The sequence below is a fragment of the Camarhynchus parvulus genome, chromosome 1 (assembly GCF_901933205.1).
Source record: "Camarhynchus parvulus chromosome 1, STF_HiC, whole genome shotgun sequence".
NCBI classification, from domain to species: Eukaryota; Metazoa; Chordata; class Aves; order Passeriformes; family Thraupidae; genus Camarhynchus; species Camarhynchus parvulus.
This window is the reverse complement of record NC_044571.1, coordinates 13,770,497-13,783,686: the sequence shown is the minus strand read 5'-3', so window position 1 is coordinate 13,783,686 and position 13,190 is coordinate 13,770,497. Positions and strand designations below refer to the sequence as shown.

The 13,190-nt window shown below is 46.8% G+C and overlaps 1 protein-coding gene across 1 annotated transcript; it reads left to right on the top strand.

The window, feature by feature from the left end:
• Positions 1-722: 722 nt before the first annotated feature.
• LOC115909154 (organic solute transporter subunit alpha-like) lies at positions 723-9,925 on the top strand. The gene is made up of 8 exons (XM_030958268.1): positions 723-801; positions 2,202-2,353; positions 2,472-2,545; positions 3,879-4,037; positions 6,617-6,728; positions 7,632-7,778; positions 9,147-9,252; positions 9,738-9,925. The coding sequence occupies exons 1-8, from the start codon at positions 723-725 to the stop codon at positions 9,923-9,925; spliced, it is 1,017 nt and encodes a 338-aa protein (XP_030814128.1).
• Positions 9,926-13,190: the final 3,265 nt, after the last annotated feature.

Genomic DNA, 13,190 nt, shown 5'->3' with positions numbered 1-13,190 from the left:
CTGACAGAGCAGCTTCTGCCCGAGCCCTGGGGCTGGAGAGAAGGCGGACACGGCCCTGGGGATCCCGCCCGTCCCCCCGGGCTGCTCCAGCGCCCCTTGGCTGCCAAGACCCGGCTCCAAGTGCCCCGACACGCTGGGGCTGTGAACATGGGCCGGGCAGGGCCGGCTGGGCGCCGCAAGCAGCTCCTCCGAGGCCGGGTAGAGACACAGGGACCACCGGGAACAGCCGGGCCCGTGGCAGGCGGGGCGGCCGCCGGGTGGCCGCGCTGTCCCGGGCTCGGCGCTGCCCCGGGCTATGCACTGTCGCGGGCTCGGCGCTGCCCCGGGCTGGGCACTGTCCCGGGCTATGCACTGCCCCGGGCTGCATGTCGGGCTCCCGGGCTATGACCCCGGACTGTGCATCCGGGTGCTCCCGCTATGCATGTCCCGGGCTATCACTGCCGGCTATGCATGCCCGGGCTCGGCACTCCCCGGGCTCGGCTCTGCCCCAGGCTATGCACTGCCCCGGGCTATGCACTGTCCCGGGCTCGGCGCTGCCCGTGCCGCCGTGCCGGGCGCCAGGAGGCAGCGCGGGCTCGGTCCCTGCCCGCCCCGGCTCGGGGTAATCATTAACCGGGCCCGGCCGCCGGCACCGCGCCGCGCATCGCCGCCGCACTCGGCAGGGACCGGCGGCCGGGCACGCACCGAGCCCAGCCCCGGCACGGCCGGGGCTCCGCGCAGCCATGGAGGGCGAGGCGAACGGGACCCTGGACCCCTCCTGCGGCTCCAGCGAGCCGCCCTACTCGGAGGAGCTTCTCCGGAGTAAGTGCGGGGCGGGAGGAGAGGGGGCTGCCCGCCGGACAGCCGGGGCGGCCCCTGCCCGGCAGCGCCCTCGGCACCCACCCGCGGCCCTGCCCCTGCCTCTGTCCCTGCCTGTGCCCCTGCCCCTGTCCGTGCTGCTGCCTCTACCTGTGCCCCTGTCCCTGCCTGTGCCCCCGTCCCTGTCCGTCCCCTTGTCCCTGCTCATCCCCTGTCCCTGTCCCTAACTGCGCCCCTGCCCATCCCCTGTCCCTGTCCCTAACTGCGCCCCTGCCCACCCCCTGTCCCTGCCCATCCCCTGTCCCTGTCCCTGCGTGCCCCTTCGCCGTTTTTCCCCGGCGAGGAAATCCCCGAGCGGAGGCCAGCACCCGTCTGTCTGGGGCAGGGCGGGAGCCCGGCACGGCCCCGGCCCGGGCTCGGCGGGGGTGGCTCAGAACAACGGGGCGGTGCGGCAGCACCTGCGAACCGAGCCCCGAACCGGCCCCTGGAGCCGCGCCGGGTCTCGGGCTCCCTCCGGTGAGATTTAGGGAGTGGAGATGTCACTGAGACGCGCCCTGCCCCGCCTGCAGCCAAGTCTGGAAGTGCCGGGGTTTTTGAAGCAGGTTAGGTTAAAGAGGCTGGGGCAGAGGCTCTGCTTTGCCTTCTGATAGGCTGCGGGTCCGGCAGGAGTTAGTACTGATGATGAGCATGAACTTCTCCTGAATTAAGCATGACTCCACTTTTTGTCTCTGGAAACACATCCCTTGGGAGAAAATGCCCTTCAGCTGTCAGTTGTGGGTCAAAGTTCATACCCATACCAATGATAAAACCTATAATCTATGGGTAAATGTTGAAATGTTTAAGGGAGAAGCAAAAAAGATTTTGGTGAAGACACCAAGTTTTATCTCAGGCTTCGGCTATCAGGGACTTTTCCTTACATTGCTCGTGTGCCCGACAAAATTCCACCGAGCTTCTAGTAAGTTTGCCTGCCTAAGGAAGTTACTTGTAACATTCCTATAAGTGTATGATGGAAGCAGAGAACTAATACTGAGAGAATACATGTTTGCTTGTAGCCTGCCTGGAAAAGTTCCCAGATTATGTATTTATTTCTGCTACATATTTACATTCATCTCAGGATATTTGTCCTGGTACTCCCCCTTTCTGAAAGGCATATTGCATAACGCTTTCAGAAGGTGAAGGCGTATTCTTCCTGCCTGCTGTCTGTGGATCCTGGAAAGATTTAGTCATGAACTTCAGTACTTGAATGTTCTGTGGAGTCAGTGTCTGCCTGTGTAACTAGGGATGAGTGCAAGTATTTGCAGGAATAAGGCAAAGAAGCCCCTCAGAGATGGTATGGTTACATCAATATTTGAAAAACTTATGAAATAAATCAGAACTGTCTGTTTTCTTTTCTCTCTCTGCAGGCCTTGACCTTCCAGGGAGACTTCTCTTTGCAACCTTGACTCTGATGACGCTCATTGCCATTCTGGTGTTTATAGAGGAAGCAATCTACATCTACAGGAAAATCCCCTCCTCCAAAAGATCAATCATAATTTGGATTAATGCTGCAGCTCCAGTAAGTTAACATGGAAACGAGATAAAATTCAATGCTGAAAATAAGGCTTCCCTGAAAATCCACAGGGGCCACATGAGCTCTCTGCCCTTCATACAACCTTCCTCCCTTTTCTTTGTAGGTGATCTCCACTACTTCGTGCATTGGTATGTGGGTTCCTCGCTCAACAATGTTTACAGATTTCACAGCAGGAATGTGAGTATTCTGCTTGTGTCTAGGTGTTGCTCCAAACCCTGAATTTCTTCCCTTTAAACATCTGCTGCTCTTGGTAACACAGTCATTCTGTAAATTTAACAATTCAGTAATTTCTTTGTTTGAATTGAAATCTCTTGGCAGCTCTTTCCTGGGAGGTGGAAAATGCTGAAACAGTTCCCAGTGCTCCAGTCCCCTAGTGTGGGAACGTCAGTGTGGAGGATCTGTGACTCACATGAAACTGATTCCTTGGAGTGACAGTCTCTTTGGAGCAGCAGTCTGTCTTTCCTCTCTCTGCATGCCATGTGGAATCAGAGTCTGGCCTGTGACTTCTTCCCTGCACTTTTACTAATGATGAGCCATGGAGGTCTCTTATTAATGGTGCCAAGTAAGCCCCCAGTGAGCGCATCAGTGTGAAAATGTTCCACAGTTGTCCTGATGAAAGCACTTTATGTGTGAGCATGACAGCTCTGGCATGCACAGAGAAGAAGGGAGAAATGTGCTCCCTGCTTTCTGCAGGCGATGGCACAGCCCTGGTGGCCAGGACTGAGTGGGGGTGTGCTGTGGCCCTGAGCACTCCACATCTGGAGATGAGTAAGAGAGGAGGGACAACACAGGAGTAGGGAATACTGTTGCCATGTGGCAGTGTGTGCAGGTAGTGCAGATTGCCCGAAACTTCCAACAATCCAGTCCTGTAGCACTTCAAGCATGTTTAAATCCCCTCTTCTCCCTTGCCCAAGCTGCAGGCAGTGCAGCAGAGGACCTCTTTTATTGATTGGATTTCCATGTTTGGTGGCACAATCTGCAGTTCCTGGGTAGGGTTGAGAATGTGCAGCTGGGGAAGGAGGGAGAGGTGGAGTTGCAGCAGTCGGTGCTTTGTCTGCAGAGGAACCACACCCTGCCTGGGCCAGCACAATCAGTGATAGCTATTTATATGAACCTAGCCATGTTTGCTGGTTGAAAGCCACGCTTGAGGAGCAAGAAGACTTGTTCTAAAAGGTTCAGACTAGTGAGAACTAGAAAACTTGGACAAACACAGCCAGAATGAAGGGGCCAAGAAAGCCTGTGCTTTAACAACTCTGCCACCAGCCCCCAGAGCAGCTTTGGGAAATTCCACACCCACTCTGTGCCTCAGTTCATTCCTCTTTCAGTGAGGGTAGGGCAGTTCTGCTCCTCCAAGGTGATGGAAAGCAGAAGGTGTCTCAAAGACTGAGCTAGAGCTTTTGTTGATTGGGAAGCACAAGCTGTAAAAACCCTGTACAGGAGGTGGCCCTGCCCTGCACAGGCATATGAGACACACAGGCAAGTTTGAGCTGGAATTCTCTCCCTCTCCTAGATTTTTTGCCATAGTTATCCACAAGTTCCTGATGATGATGATTAAAGAGTGTGGAGGGCAGAAGGTGCTCCTCAGACGGTTTGAAAATGGTCACTTCACCATCACCACCGGCCCCTGCTGCTGCTGCTGCCTCTGCCTCCCTCGTGTGCCCATCACCAGGTGAGTGACCCCTTTAGGATTCCCCTTTAAGGAGCTTGAGAACGGCTGCTGGAATTCAGCCAGCTTGGCAGGGCCAGGCTCACAGCAAAGCTTCCCAAAAGTCAGTCTCAAGACAGCTCAAACTGTTTCTTTTAAACAGCATCCTCACTCTGGGGCTGTACACCACCACTAATTTATCTTGTTTCTATAATGCAGAGGTGTGTGGGAGGAGAAATTTCTACTCTAGAAAACCCAATAATTGACATTTTGGTTTTCTTTCATTCCAGAAGGGAACAAATGTCTTGAGATTGTGTATTTTTCAGAAGCAGAATTGTCAAATGGAGGCTCTCTTGATAGAAAATTTCTCCCACTTTGATAAAATGGGAATGTTTCATTCTGATTTTGACTTTAAAACTACTTGAGATTAAAATAATTTTTAGAACAAAAAGTAGATGTAATCCTTGTAAAGCTTTGCTCTCAATGAAATGGCATTGTCTGGTGAGGCAAAAGCAGATGTTTTCTTCTTCTAAACTTATTATTAAAGCATCTTTGAGAAGGGGGGTAAGGATGAAGAGCTACAGGAGCCAATATACTGTAACATAAACCTGCCCTCCTGTGAGCAGTGCCTGGTGGAGCTCCTCTGGTTAGTGCCACCCCCTCACTCACACACCTCTCCACAGCCTGGAAGCCTCCTGTATTTCCCTCAGCTTTCCTACTGGCATAGAGAATGAGACTGTTTCTCTCAGTATAGGCAAAACGTGAGGGACTGAAAAGAGACTTTTCTGAGAGGGTATGGACTTTAGTGTCAGAGCGTCCTGGGGGTCTGTACAATCTGTTTAAAGAAAAGCAGCAAACAGAACACAGCATAGTGGTTTCTGATGCATTTTCAAAAAATTCTAATTTTTCATTACAATAATTTTTCCTTAAACTCCCTCATTGGGTGTTAGAATTTAAACTTCAGTTTCCATAATTTTATTTTAATAGAGTATAGGTTGTAGCAGCTGGGAGTTTGGGAGAGGATCCCCTATTCTGCCTTGCTGTTGTTCAGCCCAGCGCCAGCTTATGCACGATGATGTCAGCTAATGTGGACTCATTTCAGGGGCTAGACAGTGCCTGCTACTGCTGGCAGGAAGGACAGCTCTCTGTTGAAAAAAAAGGCTTTTTGCTCTGCAGAGGGCTTAGGGCTCCTTCTCCAGTGTCTGTACCACTGGGAAACCCATCTGCTCTCTGCTTCTAACCTCCAGCCTTTTCCCAGTGCAGGGTACCTTTTTTTAAAAAAAAGGATATTGGCAAGCTGTATGAGAGAAAAGTCAGCCTCACATTCCTTCCATAGGTATCTATGGGGAAACAGGGAGCTCCCCAAGGGAGGGATTCATTCTTTACAAAACCCATATATATCTGCAGTCCTGGGGAAAACAGCAAGGTACAGATGAGGCAATGTAGCAATCCATGCACAGGGAGAGATGTGGCAGAAGAGACCTGGTGATCAGTAAAGATGGGCCTGTGTTAACAAGGGAAACAGCTCATGGCATGGCAGTGACTGCACTCTTTGTCATATGCATTATTCTTTAAAGCTCTCTGGGAATAATAAATCTTTGAGAAGGTACACACTAAGTGCCTGGCCCATTGCAGGTCTTTCCACGTGGGTTTGTGCTGTTGATAATCCTGTGGTTACCAGCTATATTCATTGAGCAATTCCTGTAATTCCTGGTTCATGGCTATATCCTTTAGCACACTAAATGGCAGCCTGTTGTCTGTGAGACATCTCTGATGGCAGGGCCCATGGAACTCCAGTGAAAACAACACTGAAAAGATGAGAAATAATGCACAGTAACAGACCAAAACATGAGGCAGCCGTAGCAGCTGCAGCTTCCCCTGTGAGAGCAGAAGGAGAGCTCAGGTCAGTCAGCTTCCATGCCCTCTGTTAGGAAGTTCATCTGCCCCTCTCCTGGTGGGCTGCAGAGCTGGCTGGCCAGGTTACAGGTGTGCTCTGGACTTTACAGCGACAGAAGTGAAGGAATCCTGAGCTCTCCTGCCAGCCTTGTGCAGTTTGCCAAGTGAGAGGCTGTTCCTTGCTTCTGTTAGACCAGGGAGGGGCAAGCCCACATCTTACATGATACTCTTCAAGATGCACTGACAAACCACCAGTCCTTTCACCTAGGGCTGTGTGATCCCCTTCTTGATCTACCACAGGACTAGGAAGTGGCTGAACAGGCTGATTTGTCCAATTTCATGGGAGGACTGCAATAATAAGGCAACAAGGCAAGAGCAAATGGCATCATTGTTCAGGAACCGGTTGTGCAGCTCCTGTCTCTCTGGTTGGCTTCAGGGCAGAGAGAGACATCATGTTTTGCCCAGCCTTGGTTAGTATGTACTTGCTGCAGAGCAGGAAGAGTACTATTTTTGTAGAGACTTTATTAAATAAACACTGGGAAATTCTTGGAAATATTTTCTAATCTTGAAGCTGTTCCTCCCCAGATTTTAGCCACATGCTTCAGGAGTGGAAAAGTTTTGCAGTTGACAGTATCCAGAAAATGTTGTTAAGGTTGCTAATACATCTTGGCCTATCTAATTTTTTTGTTGATTTTTTTTTTATCCAGGCAAACCCTCTTTTGGCTGAAGCTGGGCACCTTTCAGTTTGCTGTCTTTCGGCCTGTGCTTGTATTTTTATCAATAGTGCTTTGGACTAATGGCAATTATGTTCTTTACAATGTAAGTAACTATTTTAATCAGAGAAGCTCCTCAAAATCCATAGGTTTCAGGGCTGATGTAACTATCTTAACCTACAACTAAACTGTGAAATCTGGGACCATTTCCAAGTGAGTCCTTACTGTATCCTTTTGACACCTGAAGCATATAATTTCCTGACATACTCGATTTCTGCCTTCCTCAGATCTCTTGGAAAGAAATTGGGCATCAGGGGGAGTTGGGCATCAGATTATACATTTCCCAGCTGGTATGGTTAGAATAGCAGGACTGCAAGTTGCCCTGTGGGATGTATCTGCCCTGTGTTTTGTAAGGTACAGCCTAAAGAAATAAGTGTATGTACTGGCATGTTAACAGGAAGCCTAATTCTGTGTTTTTCAGCAAGACATAGTGATTTTTATGTCTGTGCAAAATAAAAAGATAGTCTTGTTCTTCTGCTTTGTACTATGTAACCTGCAAGATGATGGAGAAATCTGTATCTGATAATAATTTGGCACCTCTTGGATAACTCAGACTAAAAGTGATATTTTTGTTGTAGTTTCATGGTATAAAATGAATGACCCTCCTGAGATGTCAGGCTGAACCTGCTCTCATGAGCTGCTGAGCATTGCCAGGTGCTGCTGGGGTCTCTGAAAAGGCAAACACTCCGTGGCTGGCAATTGCAACATTGAGGGCTGTGTCACTGGCACCTCCCCAGGCTGGACACGTCTCTGTCTTGGTGCCTGCAGGACAGAGCCTGTGCCAGTGCTCCAGTTGGTACTGGGCAGTTTCCCCATGCAAAATCCAACAACTGCTGCTGCCACCAGCTTTCATGGAGATAGAAAAAAGCATTTTAACATCATCCAGTTCACAGCTTCTTCCTGGAAACACCGAAGTAAGGTTGTATAAGGTTGTGGGATTTTTTCTCAGGTGTCTCCCAAAGGACCTGCACTGTGGATCAGCTGCTTCATTGGTGCCCTCACCCTTTGTGCTCTGTGGGCAGTAGGAATCATGTTTCGAAAAGTTAGGATTCTCCTTAAGTGTAAGAACATTATCCCAAAGTTTGCTCTTTATCAGGTGAGAACTTTAATATTTCTGGTATTTCTCTTAACTGCTGACACTACTCTGCCTTTCTTGTTCTTGCTCCTTTGCTGAAAATTTATGGTATTTTTCCCCATTAAAGACATTGTGCAAAGCCATATTTTTACCTGGTTAAAGCTGCATCCCTTTCAAGCACTCTCCTTGGCTGCTGTTCAGTTTCACTTGGAGCCAATTTACCTCTAGTCTCAGGGGTGCTGGAGATGTGAAAGCCATGTAAAATCTGTCTATCTTTAGACCACTGAAATCACAGCAGCACTTTCTGTGGGGCTTGAAGGAAGCTTTGTAGCTGTGGTATCCTGAAATGCAATGTTAAAATGCTGGTGTGTACCTCAGAGAGGAGATGTTGCATTGTGCAGGCAGCTGTTGTTTGAACTGTTCCAGCATTCCACAATATGCTGTTTTAACAGTATTTTTCTTGGCCATTCTGCACTTCAGAATTAGATAATAGTGAAAATACTGGCTGCAAATCATTAAACAGTAAGGAACCAGAATCTAACCACATAGGTTAGATTGAAAAAGCACAGGGACAAGGCCACCCTCTTCCACATCACTCTGAATAGAGTCCAGCAGAATCCTTGGATATGGCTCCTTCTTGGACAGCACGTGCATCAAGGCTGGTGCACTGAGTTAGATAAATTATTAAGCACTAATAAGGCAGCAAACAGGATGGTCACACCTGCAGAGCTGTGTTAGGGTGAATTCAGGTTTGGGATGGCAAACTCTGTTGATGTGAGGGTTTAGACTCAGGCAGTTCCACTGGCAGCTACAGAGGCACTTGGATAACTCCATGGCAGCAAAGGTCTGTCTCAATGGAATGGGATGAGGAAGTGGTGGCTGCTGAACTCAAGCTGTGAAGAGCCCTTCACCCCTTCTGGCAAAGAAGCCAGTCTCATAATTTGGGGACCACAATATCTGCCTGCTGTGGCAAAAAGAGGAGACAACAGGAAAAATGTTCTTTGAATCTTTCTTCCACTAAGGAAGAACATAAGCTCATGGGTCAAATTAACTGTCATTTTTTAAACATTGTTACCTATTATTCAGAACTCAGTATTATTTGAAATCTCTGCGGGGAGGTCTGTGTATAATGTACCTCCCAAATGAAGGCCTGAGAGGAAATGCTTTTCAAGTCCAGGATTAATTTAATGCTCCTATTCAGAGCAATATCATCCTGACCTTAAGATGAATTCTGCAGAATGGCAGGCACCCTGCTGGTAGGTGGGGGGAAAGGGAGGACAAGCAAGGAGGAATGAGGCAGAAGAGGTTCTGTTATCAAAGCAGAATTGTTGTGTGAACTATACACCCCTTTCTGGTAGCTAAGGCATTTGTTTTCTGTTTCTGGTGCAGTTTATTGTCATTCTGAACCACCTGCAGACTACTATTATCAACATATTTGCTACACAAAAAATCATTCCCTGTGCTCCACCACTCTCCTCTACAGCAAGAGGATCATGTAAGTTTTCTGGGAGAAGAATGTTCTTCTTTGACTTATAAAAGTACCAATTCATTGTTGCTGATGGCAATCTCTGGTGTTTTCTCAAAATACAAATTTCATGGTATCACTAGCTTTTGGAGAATCTCATCTTTTAGTTTAAAAACAATAACAAAAGTTTCATAGCTGTCAGGATTGTAGAGAACAACTTGATAATGAGAAGAGATGGAATCAGAAATGAGAGGAAAAGAAATCAACATGCATAATTACTGTTAAATTTCTTATATTTTGGATGCATAATTTATTGCATTCTTATTGATGGGCAATACTGGAACTGTGTAACTGATGTCATTGCTGAGTGTGACAGACACGGGGACAGGATGATAGAGTTTGTTCCTTTTGCACAGGTGAAAATTAATAAGCCAATTATTCATTTTTTGTCTGATAGTAATTTCCCCTTTTGGGGGGGCTTTTCCTTTTTCCCTTTTTTCATTTTTTTTTGGCAGACATTGCCCAGCAGCTGCTCATCATGGAAATGTTTCTGATAACTGTAATCTCCAGGGTGGTCTATCGGAGGAAATACCACGACCTGGAGCCTCCGGAGTGCGTGGCTGAAGAACCTGGGGACAAGAAGCAGACTCCTGAGGTTATCCTGAATGGTGCAGCTGTGGAAGATGCATTGCCAAAGGTTTAGAAGTGCTCCTGTTATGCAGGAGATGTAAGATCAGCTTCAAGAACTTGTACATTCTTGCACCAAAAGTAGCCACTGTCCATGTCAGAACATGGCATGAGTGCCTGTGAGCTGCAGTACTGAAAGACCAGTAAAGATAATCCTGTTGATTCTCCAGCCATGTGTGCATGGTGTGAGGGTTTTAACACCATGTAATTTACTAAGATTTTATACCATTTTATACTGTTACTGAGCACTTGATGGTGCCAAACTGTCTTACAATATGATTTTATGTTATTTTTATTTTTTAGCTATTAGAATGGCTATGATTTAGAGTTAATTCAGAGTAAATATTTTTTATCTTTTTTGACTTTTAAAAGATCTTATTTCACCCTGGATTGCTGTCATATGTCCAACACAGCATTTTTCCATGCTTCCTCCATTACAACAGATCATCTCTCACTCTACACCATGAGCTCATCATAGCTAATTCTGATCAGTCTCATATGTTTGTTCTGAAATCCCCAAATCCATGTGGGCTCTCCACCTACGGAGACAGTGATCTCTCTAGAACAAGACTTTTTACATTCCTTGGCAATTCACCTCCTAAATTGGTAAATATACAGTTACATTTATTGTTTGTAAATATGTCAGGTATTCTTCCTGCAGACAACAGGTTCTCTGTCACTGGCCTGGAAAAGGAAAGTAGGAGTTAGAGTCTGGGATATCTTCTGGTCTGTGATGTCACATGGTGCTTTGGTTCTGTGCTTGGTAAATGGGGATAATGACACTCAGGATCCCTGCACTGACACTGAGGATGAGAATCATTGAAAGGACTGTTGGGGTGCTGGTCACCAGCCAGCTGAACAGGAGCCAGCGTGTCCCCAGGCAGCCAAGAGGGCCAGTGGCACCTGGCCTGTGGCAGCAAGAGTGTGGCAGCAGGCCCAGGGCAGGGCTGTCCCACTGCTGAGGCCACAGCTCAAATCTTTTGTTCAGGTTTGGGCCCCTCATGACCAAGAGGACATTGAGGTGCTGGAGTGTGTCCAGGGAAGGGCAAGAGAACAAAGCCAGGCAGATTAGAGTCACAGGACACTTTGGGTTGGAAGAGACCTTTCAAAGACATCCAGTCCAAGCCCCTGCAGTGAGCAGGACATTTTCACCTAGATCAGGTTGCTCAGAGCCCCATCCAATCTGACCTTGAATGTTTCCAGGGACAGAGCACCTGCCACCTCTCTGGGCCACCCATTCCATTATTTTACACCTCTCTCTGTAAAAAAGTCTTCCTTATATCTAGTCTAAATCTATGCTCTTGTAGTTTTTTAACCTTTATCCCTTGTCCTGTTGCAACAGGCTCTGCTAAAAAGGGTCCCCATGTTTCTTGTAGTCCCCTTTAGGTACTGGAAGGCCACAATAAGGTGGCCTCTTCCCAGAGCCTTTTCTTCTCTAGGTTGAGCAGTCCCATCTCTCTCAGCCTGTCTTCATAGGCTGAAGTGCTCCAGCCCTCTCATCATTTCTGTGGCCCTTCTCTGGACCCACTCCAACACACAGCAAGGCTTTATTTATGGCTTACACTGAATTAAAACATTGCATTCTGTTTGGGAATTGGTGGGAAATAAAACATACTGAAAAGAACTAGTGAACTACCTGAAGTAGAAATTGGGGCTGACTTGAAATGTTTTTTTCTTTCTGATTGAGGTCAGAAACAATATTTTCTTTAACAACTGAAGGATTCCATTATAGTAGAAAACTTGAATTATTTTTGTTTTGAAATGGTTGATGCAATTTTTATATTTAATCTTTTTTTTCTAAGTAGGCAGTCTGGGAAATCAATATAGACTCTTGGACTGCATTAATTTGAGAGAATCTGCACTTTTCCCTTGAAAAATAATTTATGTGAAAATTTTTACTCTGCATTAGAGTGAGTGCATTAGAATAAGTTAGCTGGGATCAGCTAACTTATTCTTAACGTGAGAAATCTTCTTAATGTATTTTAACATTATGACTATTAGCATATTCCTGATGTTGCTTTATATCAGTGCAATCTAGGCCATGGGTCCATACATAGGCTTGAAGAGCAATACTGAATTTCATAACAGCTTTGGGGATGGTTGGCTGTGAGTACAATCAGCTTCACAACTGGAAAATAAAATATTTTGAGTTGGTAAAGCATCTTTGTGTTTTCTGTAGTGGTTCAAGGGAATGCTTTGATGTGTGGGATCTGTGGCATGGAAAAGCAGATCCATGTGCAGTAGCTGGAGAGTGCATTTGAAAACAGATGGAGTGTGTAAGAAGTGTGTCTGTAGGTCCAGAGGAGGCTGCTGGGGCACTGCAAAAGTCTTCACTCATTGCTGTTGGGCTGGTGTCTGTCATGTCTGTTAAATGTATCCTGTCAGTATCAGCGTGGGCCTGATTTAGCCACAGGTATCACTAGCTAGTATGCTTTTGGATAGGTATTTAATACTTGTTGTGACCTTCATCTGACATATTTCAGCAATAAGATGTACTGTGGTGGTTGTCAAGCAGACTTTGGATTTGGCAGCAAATCTATTTACTGTGTACAAGCATGGAGATCTCATTCCAAACATCACTTACGTACGCAGAAGCCTTTTCAGAGCAAAATTATACATACATTTTCTTAAACACATGCCCAAGAGCTTTCTTGAGTTACAGTTTATGTGACTGTAGCAGAATGTGGGGGCCTTATTGCTACAAATTTTGTTTTCCTTTATTTTTTTAAAAATTAAGACACTCTTGCCCTCCTCTGGCTCAGACCAATAGCTGTGTCCTGCCTAATGGAGGAGCCTGGAAAGAGCTGGACTCCATTGCAGGGCCTGCATTCAGGCACTCCTGAAATGGAAACATTGCAAGTCACCACCTCCAAGCTGGACCTTAATCAGTCTGGGGATGGAAAAACAAAACAGAGAGCCAGATATTCCTTCAGTCTCAGTTCTGATAACCATCCCTTTCACATCACTTTCAACTACATGTTTGTGATTGGAGTATTTGAAAACAGTTGACAAGAGCTAGAAGATAAATTTCACAACTCATTTTATACAGCTGTAGTAAGGTAATGATTGTTAGGGTGAGTGCATAACCTTTTTGCTGTGTTTGCCTGGGATTATTGTGTGAGGAAGGGTAAAGGTAATATTATCAGTGTTTTCTGTCGTTAACAACATCAAACAGAGATAAGCATACTCCGAGGTGTGTGATTGAGGCTTAAGAGGCTTCAGGCACGTGGAAGGAATTCATTAGAACATGGGAGAAGATGAGTCATGTGCTTTGGGTGTCC